General features: G+C 36.4%; 1 protein-coding gene across 3 annotated transcripts in view; it reads left to right on the top strand.

Moving 5' to 3' along the window:
• SEPTIN10 (septin 10) overlaps positions 1-16,595 on the top strand; it is a 24,988-nt gene extending 8,393 nt beyond the window's left edge. The window contains exons 5-11 of one of the 3 annotated variants that reach the window (XM_027743484.2): positions 1,219-1,380; positions 2,902-2,998; positions 3,574-3,736; positions 8,121-8,186; positions 11,077-11,209; positions 14,332-14,520; positions 14,741-16,595. In XM_027743484.2, coding sequence (XP_027599285.1) covers positions 1,219-1,380; positions 2,902-2,998; positions 3,574-3,736; positions 8,121-8,186; positions 11,077-11,209; positions 14,332-14,520; positions 14,741-14,884 — 954 coding nt within the window. In that variant the 3' untranslated portion in view covers positions 14,885-16,595. Of the gene's footprint in view, positions 1-1,218; positions 1,381-2,901; positions 2,999-3,570; positions 3,737-8,120; positions 8,187-11,076; positions 11,210-14,331; positions 14,521-14,740 lie in introns of all 3 variants that reach the window. The other 2 variants (XM_027743482.2, XM_027743485.2) reach the window with 2 other exon arrangements.

Below are 16,595 nucleotides of genomic sequence, written 5' to 3'. Positions count from 1 at the left end.
GGTAGGGGAGAGCGGGATCACTTCTGTGTGCTATGTTGTTGGTTTATGCCAGATTTAAATGTTTATGAAACTACTGTAGAAAATAGGACAATCTCAAGGACCATGTTCTACACTGAGTTTTGAAGTTGGAGTTTGTGTTTAACCACAAAAATACTTGTTTTCTAGGTTATGCCCTCTCCCTTTAAAACAGTGTTTCTTTCAAAAGAAAAGACTGTAGATCCATGAGTCTCAGCATCCTGAGTAAATATTTCCATCAGAATAAACTAAAAGTAATTCTTCTTTGGGGAATTTTGGCTTCTAGCCACCTACTGTAACTATTTTTAGTTCTGCTTTGGCACAAAGAGAACATGAACCACATGGAAGTTCATTATTTTATCCCTTTGTAATGGATTCTACTCTCTGATCTTACTCCTGAAATACACACAGAAAAAGTATATTCTTTAACTGCATATAAAGTATATACTTTAACTGTAGCTTGGATTCCATCTTATTGAACATAGTTGTGGTGCTTTTAGTACTGCATTCTCCTATGCCAATTGGGAATTTGGGATTGCCTAGAATGTGGAAATCCCTTGGTGCATTTTCTGAGTACAGGATTCCCTAAAGAGAAGATGGTACAGCCACATCAAAAGCTGCCTTCAGTTTCTTCCTAAAGCCACCACAGTGTACGCTGTGTGCTTTTGTTACGGTCTGCCTGGTACAAAACAAGACCAGATTCCACAGCTCAGAGGTAGAGAGAGTTCTTGGAATAGGATAAGGTCACTGTGTACTCTCTAATCGTGGGAGCAAAAAACTGGAGTATCTGTGGTCAGTTAATTTTTTTCCAATTATAAATTGGCTAAGAATTTGGGCTGTAGCTTTTAGACATTGAAAAACCCTGTAGTTTTGCTTAGGATGCAATCACTACAGACCAACCAGGTTTCCTTCACAGATTAAGGCATTACTGTTCTTTTGAGTACTTCACTGTATGAGATCTTCCTTATTCTTTTCTCATATTCAATTAATTTTAAGGAAGACTATTCAGTAATCTGTTGCTATTTTGTTAAATTATGCCCATGAACATATTTTTAATGGTTTGTGAAGCTTTGATGTCAAGTAATGGAAAAGTTTGGGCTGGGGGAGAAACTAAAGAGCTTATCAGAAAACAATTTAAGTTACAAAAGTTACCGCCTTAAAATTGAAGTCTCACACATTTCATATAATTTATATCATTAATAGGTGAACATTATACCAGTTATAGGCAAAGCAGACAGCATTTCTAAAACTGAGCTTCAGGAGTTCAAGAGCAAAATAATGAGTGAATTAGTTAGTAATGGCATCCAGATATACCAGTTTCCAACTGATGATGAAACTGTTTCTGAAATTAATACCATCACGAATGTAAGTAAATGACAAAAACATTTATTTTTCAGTACTAAAGCATCACTCTCTAATGTTGATTAATGGAATTTCTTTCACCGTTATCTTGAAGTTTATAAGTTTGTATGTCATGAGTTTGTTTTTCTCACCTTAAAAAGCTCATATGTTTTGGCTTTTTCCTTCCCTACTTGCAAATCTCCCTGCCCCTCTGCAGTTGATATCACTTGGTTTTTCTTTTCTGGCTCAGCAACAGAAAAGAGGTTCTCATGCATAAATATTCTTCCTAATTTCTGAATAATTAATATATAATTACTGTTATGGACAGACAGATCGACTTTGCCCTTTTCCTCAGCAAATACAGCTTTACATCTGTTAGAGAAGATATTTAGGTGCCTTGTGTCTACAATTTTCTCTGGTCTTTATCACAGCAAGTCTTCTGACTGCATTTTTTTCCTTTATTTCCTTTAGTACTTTCATTTGAAATTAGGACAAATTTTCTCTGGGAATGAAAAAGTCAGATTTAATTCTGGCTTATTTTCTGTTGTCCTTTCAGATCCTCCCAGGAGTAGCTGCCAGCTTCAACTAAGCTTCTGAGGCTAGATGACTTTGTTTTGAGCACTCTGCATTTGTTTATGTGCAGGTGTTTGTAGATGCACATGAACATATGTTTGTGTGTACCGGGGTTTGAAAGCAGGGAGCAGGAGCTGGTGTGCCGGAGCACATGGCTCTGCATCCCAGCCTCTGTTACTTGGCCACGCAGTGACCATGTGCAGCTCTCGGTCAGTGACAGGTCCTTCTGCTGTGGGGAAAGGTAGTGAGCTCTTACTTACCCCTTCCATGCTCTGTTAGTGATGTGTTTTCCAGGTAATGATTTTTTTTGTTTGGTCAGTTGTTGTGGGTCAGCACACAGACAGTCAGCCATTTGGGCAGCCCACAGCAGTAACCATGCCATGGATTCCAAGCTGTGGTTGTCACATGACCGTTACTGGGGATATGAATTCTGACTGAAAGCGAATCGTGTTCTAGAGCAGCTTTCTGTTTGCTAATGATGCTCCTCCTAATGCAGGATGTAGTCGGCTGCCTTTGCCATTGGGGCAGACCTGCTGAATCAGGTCCAACCTGTTGTTCACCAGGTCATTGTCCCCACATCTTATTCTGCAAAGTACCTTTCCAGACAGTTGGCCCTCAGCATGTGCTGGGGCATGGAGTTGTTCCTTCTGACGTGCAGGGCTTGCCATTGCTCGCACTGCCACTTCATGAGATGCCTGTTGGCCCATTTTCCAGCCTGTCGAGGTTCCCCTGAATTGGCAGCACACCCATCTGGGTCTGTAACCCACTCCTCCTGCTTTTGTTATTGTAGCTTGACTTCTGTATCAGTACATAGTGACTAGCTACTGATCTCTTCAAAGTGGTTTTTGGTTTGAAATTGCCTGTTGGATTTTCCTGAAGTGGTGTTTTTCCCCCTAATTTATTTCTGAAGTGTTTTTCAGTTGTGGCATAAGAATACTGAGAGATAAGACTTTATTGATATGACTCTTACAGGGTAATTTGCCTTTCGCCGTAGTAGGAAGTATGGAAAAGGTGAATATTGGAGACAAAATGGTGAGAGCTCGTCAGTACCCTTGGGGCATTGTAAAAGGTAAATGAATTCTCAGAGGTGTTTTTATGAGATTTTTGTTGTTGTTATTGAAGTATAAAATTCATCAGTAATACAAGGGGCTGTTCCACTGATGCCATGCTGATTGTATTTTGGATCAACAGCTTAAGAAGCTTAGCAATTAATATTTGAGGTGTGCACTAACCGGTAGTTTTATCAACACTGATACATCCTTGGAATCAAAGTATGACATGGTGTATGTAGTATTTGGGTAGGGTAGTATGGTGGCAGTTCCTCTAGCACTACCAAATTTCAAACTTTATGATTGTCAGTAAAGAAGGGGGTAAAAAAGAAGAAATGTCATGTTGTTCAGCTCAAACAGGAAATCAGGACATACTGAAACATGTTCACCAGTACTTACGGTTCTACGGTACTTCAGTGTTGTATATTAGAAATTATAAGGAAATATAAGAGGTATAATAAACAATGCTATACCTTTTTCTAGAATTATGTTTAGTAAACAAAATAAATGAATCTCAGTGCTGTTTGAAATGTATTTTGACTACTTTGCTACTCGTGCATAATAATAAAATCTTTTTCTTTTTACTGATTAGTAGAAAATGAGAGCCACTGTGACACTGTAAAGCTTCGCAAGATGCTTTGCACAAATATGGAAGACTTAAGAGAGAAGACTCATGCACAACATTATGAATTGTACAGACGCTGCAGACTGGAAGAGATGGGTTTCAGAGACATTGACCCCGAGACCAAACCAGTCAGGTAAAGGACTTCATGTGCAGCACTTGCTTTCAGCATCCATTCACTTCACATTTGACTGTATCAACCCAATACAGAGCAGTGATCATACACAAAATAGGTTTTCTGTGAGGGAAAGAAAAGTTTGGGTTTTTTTTAATCAAAGGATGTAGCTGTTCATTCAGTTATCTTCATGGAGAAGTATATGGGATTAAATGAGCATTACTTTTAAAGACATGCAAGCCAGATGTATTTTGAAATCCTTCTCTTTTATAATAAACCCGAGGATTTTAGTTTTTCTCAGGAAGAATGTCTGTTTTCTTCAGGTACATATACTTTATGAATTTTTCAATTATCTTCATTGTGTATAAGCATTCTGTTTTACTTTCTTTTTTAAGAATGTCTCATTCTGATTATGGTTCGGTTGAACTCAAGGTTCAGAAGGAACTGAAATAAAAACTTTTACAAAATCAGTGGTTACACTGTTGGCTTCCCACATTATCTGCCATAATAACAAATCTCTAGCGTTTTCAGGTCAAGAAATTTCTTGCTAAACTGTAGGGAGTTAAAAGAAGATTCCAAAGGAAAGTTAAGCAGCAGGTTAGAGACAGTTGTTTCATGTAGTAAAGCTGCTTTGTGCAGGAAGCATTTAAAATTTCTGTATCCAATTTGTTTAGTCTTTTTTTCCCAATTCTGTTGTCTTCCAGCTTCCTTTTTTTTTTTTTTCTTTTACGCACGGCACTATATTTTGTAATTGATCAGAATCCTGATGGGGAAGAACTGGTGCTTCAGTTGTTGTTCATGGTTTACCAAAGTGCTGTTACTGCATGGTCATGGTGGGAAATACTGACTTAAAGCAGGCATGAAAACTGAATAATACTTTGCAGTAAGAACAGTTTCTAATGATTGGAACCTACTGGTTTGTTTATTTGTTGTTTTACTTAGTGATCAGAGTGTCTTTACCTATTCTGTTCTGGTAAAAATAAATGTCTTCCTTCCAAACAGTTGGGTTTAGGGGCTTAAATTCTTTGCTTTCACCTGTTCTTTGCACAGAAGTTTTAAGTAAATTGCAGTTACTGTAACTTGTAGAAGTGGAGCAGCATTTCTTTGACTTTGACTAGGTCTAGTTTATATATTGGTCAAACAATATTAATTAAGTAAGATTAATGTAGCCAAGGAAGATGCTAGATGTGGACAGTTTTTTCTGAAGTCTTAATGTCAAGGCACATTTGCAGATTAGTTTATTTAGATGATCTTGACCTGTCCATGACTCACAGTAATCTCTTGAATATTCTCTTGACTTAACAAGAAAGGAATGCATCCTTTTCATAGAGAACCAAAGGTGAAAGAGGTTTAAAACCAACTGAAATTAACCATAGACTTTCATTTGGTTTAAGTTTAAGAACGTACATTAACATTCTTCATCCAGGGGAAGGTTTTTTTTAGAGATTTGTTCATGGCAATATTGACTGCAGTACCTTTGGCTTTTCTGAACTTGAATGTCACAATGTACAGCCATCTCAAGAAAGAAGTTAAATTATAAAAAGTATCATCCACAGAAGTATTTTCTTCCACAAACTCAAGAATTCTCTTTGTAAAACCCCTACACAGTTTGCATTTTACTAATGGTCTAAAATGGTAGGTTTGTATCGGAACGTGCTGGTATTTTACACTGCAGAAGCTGGTTTAGAAATCGATCACTTCATGGATATACAGAAGAGCTGAGTTCCCTCTGGTGTGTAGTTTTTATGTGTGGCCCACTAAATGTCAGGTTTGTTGAGAGATTTTTGACAAGAAAGTACATTTAATAATTAGTTTTGGTAAACCGGATCTATTGAAAATGTCATTGTTTTGAAAGGAGGAGAATAGATATTCCATAAGAATCTAGAAAAACAAACTTTTTGCCAGGTTTACTGCAGCAGGAAGAGAAAAACATGATTAAGGTGGGTGTGGTTGTCCCTCAATTGTGTGGCATAGTGAACGACACTGAGGTCTGAAAGAGAAGGTGTTTGGTGTTTTGGGAGAGACGTTTTATGATACCATAAAAAAGGAAGAGAATTTAGGGGATGTGTATGCAGTGTAATTAGCAGACTAACGCAGCCTTACCGGGAAGGTGTTTTATAAAGCTACTGAGGAAACAATAAGAGGTGTCATCCTCAGCATAGACATAGAAAATGTCTTCTTACTAGAGGAAGTTTAGTGCTTCCTGTTTTGATGACTTGTATATTTATGTATCTTTCAGAATAGGGACTATCCAGTTGTTCTAGGCAAAAATGTGTTATTAAATTGTTATCCTCTTTGTCCTTAAAGATGTTTACAGTATATACAGTTGGATTCTAAGAGCTGTAGTTTCAAAGTTGAATTAATATTGCATAGCAGCATATGCCTGATGATTAAAATTTTATGCTGCTTGTGTAAATAATGATCAAAGTGCATGTTGAGAAGTCATATTTTGGGCCTGTGATGTAGCTGCCTACATATTACATTTGATAATCTGAATTGGGTTATTTGATGTTAATTTAGAAAACTTTTGCTAGACTTGAATAATTGGCTATTTGTAGCATTTGAACATCGACACTTTGAGTAGATGACATGCCTTGCCTTTTAGCATGTTGTGAAGCTGCCTGTGACATTTCTCTACCACTCTTTTGGATTTAGAAGTACTGCAGTAGTTTATTCATCCAAATTTGTATGCCACTGCAAAGCAAATCCAGTAATTCTTGGGTGTTCAGCTACCTTGTGAGGTAGGTTGTGGGCAGACGTCTGTAAAGGCTTTCACTCACATGTGAAAAAACACGTTGGCAAGCTTTATTTTTTATGGGAGATGTAGAAAGAGATAGATTCAGCACACAACAGAAAAATATGTTTGCATTGCTATTACTAGGTGTGAAAAGGGAGAATAAAAATAGTAATAGTCTGAAGTGACTGTTTTGTGTACACTTTTAAAATGCCTATTCCCTAATCCTATATTTTTTGTGAAGCTCTTTCATAATAGCTTTTTAATTTGTTTATTTGCAATTGCCTTCTAAGAATGAAGTAATGAAGTCAATGGATAGCAGAGTGTTTGTGGTATGGTTTATGCATTTTATGCGGTATCTGTTGGATATAAAATCCAGGAAGTGGATTTTTTTGTATTTTTTTTACTACTTAAAATTGGGATTTGTATTTCTTTGTTATTGAAAAGTAAAGATAGGCTATTTTTTGTTTGTGGATGGTTTAGTGCTGCCTTTTCAATGGTCCAATTATGTCCATTAGGAACATGAATTCCTACTTTCAGGTCATTCTTGGTGAGAGATATTTGCTGAGATGTTTTGAATGGAAAAATTTGCAATAGTTGAAAACAGAAATCTGGACATGAAGAGTGCTTCCAGCAAAACAAACTTCTAAATATATTCACACACATAGTTACATTAGGTGTTTGGAAGGAAGGAGAGGATTAGTAGTTTTAAAGCTGGACATTTTGTTAAGTCCATTTTTCAATCTAAGCTAAGTTGTTTCCCACAGGAACTTTCTTGATTTGAAAGAAGAAAACTAATAGACCAGAGTCTGTTGAAAAAAGCTGAGAATTGATATTCAGGCTGTGTGCTTCCATTTAGATTTTCTGATGTTAATCTTTCTCTGGTTCAGTTGTTTTTCTGTCATCATAATTACAATTGTTTCTTCATCATAATTGCAATTAAACATAACTGTAACATAAGCACCTCGTTTGCTCAATATGCGAGGAATCATATATTCTATGCTTTATTCCTCCCTGAAGCTGGGATATTCAGACCTTGCAGTTCTTGAACTTGTTTATGTTTCAGTCTGTTTTGAAGATGATGACAGAAAAGCAGGAAGGATTCAGTAATATGAATAAAGTTTATGTGTAGAGGAAGGTCGATATGACTCTTGTTGTCTTTTCTAAGAAAAGAAGCCTAATATCTGAAAGGCTGTTAGACTTTTTCCTTAAGAAGTCACTTGGGAATGGAGTTCATCTGACCAGCTGCAGACCTTTGCATTTGAGCTCAATATTTTAACTGTCTCAAGGTTAAATGGTAATTATTTAGATCTACCACAACCTTAGTGTTGCTTAATATCAACTTAAGTAGTTAGGTAGTCAGGGCATCACACTAGAAATACCTGCCACTAGTTAACCTTTAATTCTTTTTTTTTTAGTGTTTTTTTTGTTTGTTTGGTTGGATTTTTTTAGTTTTTCAGATATACCTTAATTGATAGTCTAATGTTATACAAAAAGTTACAAGTGTTACTTTCAAATTTGAAAGCTTTAAAAAATTTAGCGGAACAAACTGTAAAGTAGTATGTAAATACCTGTGTTGTTCAAAGTGCACAAACATTGTGTTCCACTGGGAGTTGAATTCACTTCATAGTCTCTATTTATGAACTTAACCTGTTTGATTTGCATCTTCAGGCTTCCATGCTTTCAGTCTTATGCAGACAGAGAAACTGTATGTCACAGCTATGCTTCTTCAGAAAGGTAGGTGGTAGTGCTGGTATCTATGATTAGTTTAGACTTTATTCACAATCCCTTCCTCCAAAACCTCAATAAGAATGCATTATTTAAATAATTAGCTATAACATTTAGATTTTACAAGTGTCTTTGTACAGAGTATAAAATTCTGGAGGTCTAACCCAGAAGAATGAGAGAACCTGTGAACTTAATTTTCATAATGTTCTAAATGAGAAGCAGTGAAACCAGTCCTCAGATAAACTAAAGTGTGTTTTACTATGAGTAATGGATGCAGTAATGTTGAAAGGATTGGCTTAAGATGTGGTGAACTATTTCCCCCTCCTCCCCAAACCTCCTAAAACCAAAGACTGTTTGGGTCATTATGCTGCTGATCTGGCAAATGCAGAAGAGGAAATTTTGTTTTAGTTTTGTCTTTGTGATTTCCAGAACAACTCAGTCCAGGGGGAGGGGGCATTTCATAGGATCATAGAATGGTTTGAGTTGAAAGGGTCCTTGAAGACCATCTAGTTCCAGCCTCCCTGCCATGGGCAGGGACACCTCCCACTAGACCAGGTTGCTCAGAGCCCCATCCAACCTGGCCTTTAACACTTCCAGGGATGGGGCATCCACAACCACCCTCACAGTAAATTTAAAATATTCACTTAATTTCTTCTCTTCCTTCTACACGTAATTTGATAACTTAGTAAATCCAGTGTCTTCAAAGATAATCTTTTACTAATTTCAAGACAAAATTGCTTTTACCTGGTAAAGTAACCTAGGTTGAGTCTAAAGATGTCCACATGAAGAAATGAAGGTGTGATTGTAGCATGCTAGCTCAGTCTAGCACTTGCTCTAGCAGCTGTATTGCACCCAAAGGCAGCATGTCTGCTGGCAGAAGTGACACTGGGTGCAAAAGTGTGTATAGTGTGAGACTGCTGGCACTTGAAAAACCTGTGCTGTAGCTTTATTGTCTAAACTTAAAGATTCTGTGAATTGATGTGTCTGTATGAAAACCATGCCCCCATGTCATATGATAGATAGAATTTAGAATTTTGGGATGACCCAATTTGCTTCACAGCTGGTTAAAACCCCCCCAAAAAAACAAATAAAAAAACAAAGGGGTGATTGTTCTGAGTTTATTTTGTTGCTGTGTAGTGCTCAAATAAGATAGAATACGAAGAGTGCTCTGACCTTGATAACTTACAAACATTGTCTGCATGTGCAATTTCAGGATGATTCTTCTCTCTCTTTAGATGATATTTTGAATACAAATAAGAAACTTTAGGGCTGTGAAACTGGCCAGTCATCATAAATTTAAATATAGAAGGGAGCTGTTAAAGCTTACTGTTGCTCTAAATAATTAACTTTTTAAATGCCCTTTTTAGTAAGTCTTTCCATTTATAAACTTTTAAAATAGAAACAGTAGAAGGTAAGACAAAACCTGATACATAAGTATGGATGTGTATTAAAAATATGAACCAAAATTAAATATTTTATATACATACCTATTTATATTACATCAGAGTGGAAGGCATGAGATACCTTGCAAAGGACAGTAGCTGATATTAGCTGAAAAGGACTCACTAGTCAGTACTCATGAAGTGTTAGAAGAGACGAATGGTGTAACAGAAACAAAGAGCTTGAACATTGTCCATGTTTTGATCTGTTCATAAGCCCTATGTCCTAGAAGACAATGAACAGGTGCTTTTGAGTTTCTAGTAACCATTAGCACAGCTACACCAATTCTGCCTTTCTGGAATCCTGTGGCTTAGAAAAGTTTGTGGTAAATATTTTGGTGGAAGAACTTGTGTCATTAAGCAGTTTTGCTTTTCAAAGGCAGTGTGCACTTTGGTGTATGAGATACATCTGTGGACAAGCTCCATTCATGTTTCATTGAAAAGCTGAACACTTTCTGCCAGCACTGGGTGGTAGCAGTGGTAGGATAGACCTCACACCTCTAGTAGTTTATTTGTATGAATAAATTACCAACATCTTTTAATTTGACATGATATGCTTTGCCACAAAAAAAGTATCTCAATTTCAAGTGCCTGTTGTTTGGACAAAAAACATTATCTTGTGTACTAAAAGGAAAGGGAGGCATAGATTTAAAAGTAAAGAAGTGATTTAGTTACTTGCTGATTTGTTCTATTGCCAGATATTTACTCAATGATCTGAACTAATTTACACCTCCCGTATAATTTCAAATATAAATATGCATGTATCCAGTATATTTGCTTCTGAGAGACAATTCCTGGGATTCAGGAAAAAGCAAGCAGTCTTGAGGTTTTCCAACATGCATGTTGGAAAGTAACCCTATTTTTTGATGTTGAACTACTTAGGAAATTGTTTTTAATCTATATTAATATAACTGCCATATTTAAATTTTGACATTACACAAAGAGTGTGCTATATAGTTTGAAGATCATGTTATTGTCTTTAATTTTCATATAGGAATAATAATTTTTTTAGTTGTGTTAATGCTCCAGATTAATTGCTTTCTTAAGTTCCTACTTTAAGACTGAGGTTTTACAATGCAGAATTTTTGGGGGATTTTTCTGGCAATTTCAGTGTTTCATTAGTAGGCAACTTAAAGGAGAAACTTATGCATGTTGGAGTCAGGAAGGTATAACTCAAGACTTTAGAACATTAGATGCCTAAAGTACTGTATTTACTTTGAAATGTAAATTGCCCAGGAGCAGTTAGCATAAATAATTTTACTCAGAGTTGTTTACTTAAATAAAAAATAGTAATATAAGATGCTTGCTTCTGTTCAGGTTTGTTTATGAATTTTTATGTGGGAAGCTGTAAAAATTAATATTTCAGATGAATATTAATCATTTAAATGATTTTTTAGATTGTTGGTTTTCCACATTGAATAAAGCATCATGCTGGAAACTTGCTTGTTTTTGGACTTCAGTCTACAGGAAGCCTATGAGGCAAAGAGGCATAAGTTCTACCTTGAACTGCAAAGAAAAGAGGAGGAGATTAAAAAACAATTTGTGCAGAGAGTGAAGGAGAAAGCAGCAATGTTGAAAGAGGCAGAGCAAGAGGTAAGCATGCTTGTCTATCTTGTTTGCTGAGCTTTGGAACAGTTAAGTTCTTAACAAGATCACTGGTTGATGTTTATAATTTCCTAATATTTTGAGGACAGTAACACTTTAAAGCAGATTGATTACACAGATTGATTGGTTTAGCAGATTGATTAGGCACAAGCAAACAAGAAAATATGTCTTAGGAGGAGCAGCTGAGGGATTGTTTAGCCTGAAGTAAAGGAGGCTCAGGGGAGACTTTATTGCTCTTTACAACTACCTGAAAAGAGGTTATAGTGAAATAGGGATTGGTCTCTTCTGCCAAGTGACAAGATGAGAGGAATTGGCCTCAGGTTGCATCAGGGGAGGTTTAGATTGGATATTAGGAAAAATGTCTTCACTGAAGGGGTGGTCAAGCACTGGAACAGGCTGCCCAGGGCAGTGGTGGAGTCACCATCCCTGGAGTTATTTAAAAGACCTGTAGGTGTGGCACTTGGGGGCATGGTTTAGTGGTGGACTTGGCAGTACTGGGTTAATGGTTGGACTTGATTTTAAGGGTCATTTTCAATGTAAATGATTATATCATTCTATAAATGGCAATCATTTTTTGGAAGGAGGAAGCTTACGGTCTAATGGCTTTGGTGGATAGCAGGGCCAAGTCTAGAGTAGGAGTTGATATGGTGAAGTAAAAGAATGATGAATATGATAGTTGTGTTTCTTTGTCTTCTCTAGCAGTATGCTGAGAAACATTGGTAAGCTATAGCAGCACACTAGGTACTTTTCATGCTTAGATTGCTCTGTAAAAACAAAGATTTTAGGAAAAAATGCCGTGTGTTGTTTTTTTCAGAGAGTGGTCTGTGTATGTTTTTATGACTTCCAGATTCAGTTATTGATATGGTTTGAAGCTGGCTCCCTGCCAAGTCTCCAAACCTTACCACAAGAAGTCCGCCCCCCCCCCCAAACATCAGGGAGAAGAGGGAAAAAAACCAACCAAGAAAACCGAAACAAGAGACAGCTAAAGCAATATATATAAATATATTTACACTTATGTTACAGTTATATACAATTGAAATATATATATAATTTCACAAGGGAAAGGGAAGGGGGAAGGGAAAAGGAACAAAACCAAAATAAAATATATATATATCCCAACCAGTAGCCCGAGATCTAGCACTAAAAGAAATTAGCAAAAGACTATCTTACTGCTCTCCTTGGGACAACAGAAAGTCACGCTGGAACGGTCGCCGGCAACCTCCGTCTCCCAAGGTCGACAAGGCCTTACCAGGCCTCGCTCTCCAACACGGCAGACTCAACAGCAGGGAACCTGCACCTCCAAGCCGCCGGAAGGAAAGAGAGAGCGAAGGCCTCTCCTCCTTTCTTCTTATAGCCTGGCTTACGTAAAAATCATAGGGAATACTGGGTAAATCTGGGCCCTTCCTTGGTTACAAACTGGTCACCAAGGAAGGCCTAGACCAAACTACCACAGTTATTAAATCTAAGGTCAACCTTCATGTTGATGGTGGTGTTTTTGTTGGTTTGGTTTGGTTCTGGTTTTAAAATCTCATCTGTTCCCAGGTGCCTTAAGACTATTGGGAGATGTGGAATATTTCTTGAATATGTTGTTGAAGATTTAGTCCTGTCAAGCTGGACTAGCAAAACAGAATCTTCTCATCTACTTTCTGCCAGACTCTATCATGGTCATGCCTATTTATATTCAAATACTGGTTTAATTGAAATTGGGAACCTGTGCATTTTTATTAATATTCTTTTCTGTACATCAGTTTCCCAACAAAGCTGTAGCAGTTTTTTTGAGGTGTTCAGATACATGTTTTAAATAAGAAGGCTTAATATATGTTTTCTAAATCTGTCGAGATCCCCATGCTACTTGTGGAGAAAAAAAAGTCAAATTCAGTCCTTCTCAGTATGAGGCTATCCAATTGGAAGAATACTTGGCCATGTTCAAAGTAGGTTCAGCAAGGTCTTACACAGCATCTGTGATACTCTTTGATATTTTCCTTCTATGATTTATACGAGGTGGTTTGTGAACTCTGCATATTGCAATTGAATTATGGATATAAGTTTTCCAAGTTCCCGATGTGGGAAAGTGATCATGCAGTCACTCCTAAAGAACATTCATCATATCCTCTTGCTGCTCATTTGCCACGAAGGGTGTGCATGTACCTGGAAACTAAAGAAAACCAGGAATTTCTGTTATACTTACGATTGCTTTCACATCCTCCATTAGAGAAAACTTGTAGGTGCTCCTATAAAATTTGAGAGCTCTGCTGGGTAGAACAGGCATACTTTTATGTTTATAGTCTTAGTTATTTCTTCTTCTTCTTTGCAAAAGATGGAAATAAATCTCTCTGATTTCTGTACCAGTGTAGCTGCACTCAGAGTTACACCAATACAAATTAATATAGAAGCAGGATTCTAGGAAAATTAGTGTGTGAGAAGACGGGAGACGAGGAAGAATGGAGTGAAGTGCCCTTTGGTCATTGTGCATAACTTCACAGTAGGTTTAAACTGGTTAAAATATGTCTGCAGGTTAAAATGCATTAATATGTCAAAAGAACACTCAAAGAACAATTACTGCAGAATAGTTAACTTCTTACGTCCCACCAGTAACTCCCCAACCAGACTTAACTCTATGCATGTACATATTAATATTTAAATGTGATTAATACACATATTAAAATTATGTGTATATATGAAAATGCATATCTATGTAACTAAAGTGTGTATGATTCCTTGCCTATTTGATTTTAGGGAAGTATATTGTACTTGACAGATCCTGATTTAATCCATCTGTTGGTAATTGCTTCATCTCTAAAGACCTCCTTATTTTTGATATAACAAAATGTAAAATGTAGTAGGAAATCTAGTATTCAGTGCCTTCCATGTTTTCCACTTGTACTTAGTGTATTAGCCCAGCTTCATGAGAACAGTATGATAGGAATGATTGTTTTTATGGTTTGCTGTTTTTTTCAGTCGTAACAGTTTGGGGAAATAACTTCAATTTCTTATGACTGTTAACACCAGTTGAGGTAGGTTTTGCTGCTAATTTACAGAGGGGTTTTATATTGTGATATCACCACCTTGTGTTACTAGCTGGAAGCGTTATTTGTGCTTTCTTAAAATAGGTACAAACTAAGTTTGAATGTCTTATGCTAATACATCAAGAAGAGGAACTGAAATTAGAGGAAAAGAAAAAAGTTCTAGAAGATGAAATAGCTGAGTTTATTGAGAAGAAAACTACGGCTGAATTGCTTCAATCACAAGCACCCGTCTCCACCCCTACTGTTAATTTGAAGAGACAAGGGCTGCAGAAAGTGAGTGCTGATGCTAGTCATCGGAGGCAGCAATAAAAAAATTCTTACATTCACTTTTATAACTCAAATTTCAGTAATCTTTTAGAAAAGACAGAAACATGCACCTATTCTGTTGTGTGATAAGAAGACAGAAGTGTGTAAAATATCGTCATGCTTGGATTTACTTTTAGAGTAACTGCTGTATGTTCTATGAATATTTTTTTCTTTTTTTCCATGAAAGAACCAAGATTTTCAACTTGAACTCCAATGCTTTGATGTCAGAGATGAAGGAACTATGAACGTTCAAGAACAGAGCGAGAGGGAAAGTGAGGAGGAGGAGTTAGAGAGAGAAATTCACCCAGGGAATTCCAGAAATAGTATTTGATTGCAGCACTCAACGCTTTGAATGTAGGGTATGTTAGTAGTTTTATGAAGTGGTCTGACTGCTGTTGTCCCATAATATTAGATGTGTCTTCCTAATGCAGATTTTTTAGAGAAGAGATTGATAAAATTGGTTGTGAAAATACAAGGAGTGCAGAATATGACACACTAAAGATTTCACTTCCTTCTCTTCCACTCCCTTGTTTTTTTCTCCACTCCCAAAAGAAAACCTTGAATAGATTGTGGAATTTCGGAAATATATTCAAAAGTAGGCTCCAGAATAGCATGCCCAACTTCTTCATATATAAAAATTGAATTAAATGCTCATATAATAAATTAAACTGATTTAAATGTTTTTTTCCTCCAAAACCAGAAGTCAATTAATTTATTAATTTCTTTTCCTGAGAGGTTACAAATTTACTGCAGATAACATTTTGTTAATTAGTAATTTACTGCAGTTGAAAGCAGATATTTTTTGGTTCTGAATTTATTAATAACTAATTATGAAGAACTTTCGAAGCTAGATTGGTGCACATATTTCCACAAATATGTGACATTTTTGTGGTCTATGATAGGAGCCTGCTTATGTTTTTGCCAAAATTTATTGCATTTCAACTACTGTTACTGAGTTCCTTTTCCAAGACTCCTTTTTTTTCTGGATTTACATATGAAAGTGGAATTCGTGGTAACAGAGGTCATTATCTGCACTACTATGAGTAACTCTCAACTTCAGAAAATTTTTTATTTGTTTTCTCTGGTTTAGTTTTATTTCTTCAGAGTAAGTTAAGTTTATGTGTTCGCTCTAGTTTTTTAGTTCCAGCTTTCCATAGCACTGATGACAGAAGACACAGTATTGATAATTTCTCTTGAGGAAGCAACGATTCGTGGTGTGCTTTTGAAGGTATAGGAGTTTCAGTTTCTTACCAAAGGAAGATATCTCTTGTTGCTGCATGCTGCAAAACAAGAATTTTTATGCATGATCTGTAGACATACAGCAAGGTGATTACTGTCATCGTCATTGCAGACTTGCTGTTACGAGTCTGCCTTGGTACATGTTTGCCTTATGTACGTGTGGCTAGCTTGCTTTCATTTAAAGTGCATTGTGCCATAGACAGCTCCATGTGGACTATGAATGATGCAATACAAAAGTATTCAGTGAATATATCCACCACGACCTTTCTAAAGAGTTTTTTTCAAATGGTAGGGTTTAGTAGTCTACTAAGTATTATTTAATACAACCGTTGACATACTTGAACCATATACTGATTTTGCTGACAGATTTTTGTTTATAGGCTCTTATGTACATGCAGTGTTCTAGATTTCAGGTACAGTTTTTCTAATGAAAATTTATTGGAATATTTTTGCAGTGCTGTACTGTACTGCATGATAGTTTATCTGACATTAATTTAATATGGAAAGTACCTGTAACTTTTTGATGCTTATGAATGTGGTGTTCAGTTACAGCTGAAGCTTTACAAAAACTATTAACTACGAGAGCTGCAGGTTAAAACAAGTTTTAAATGCTTTGTATGTTTTCAGTAGCCATGATAACTAATGGGAAACTCTAAGAGGTACAGTTCTCTGAAGTTCTTTTGTGCAACTGTTTAACAATGAAATGCTAACTTGACAAAAATAAAATAGATTGGTTTTACTTAAGAGTTACTCTTGTTCTGCTTTCTGTCCCTCATGTGTTAATAAAAAGGAGTAAGATTTCA

The sequence above is a fragment of the Pipra filicauda genome, unplaced genomic scaffold (genome assembly GCF_003945595.2).
Source record: "Pipra filicauda isolate LSUMZ 115617 unplaced genomic scaffold, ASM394559v2 scaffold115_size4368891_pilon, whole genome shotgun sequence".
In the NCBI taxonomy this organism is placed as follows: domain Eukaryota; kingdom Metazoa; phylum Chordata; class Aves; order Passeriformes; family Pipridae; genus Pipra; species Pipra filicauda.
The sequence above is the reverse complement of the archived record's forward strand: the minus strand, read 5'-3'. Positions and strand labels throughout refer to the sequence as shown.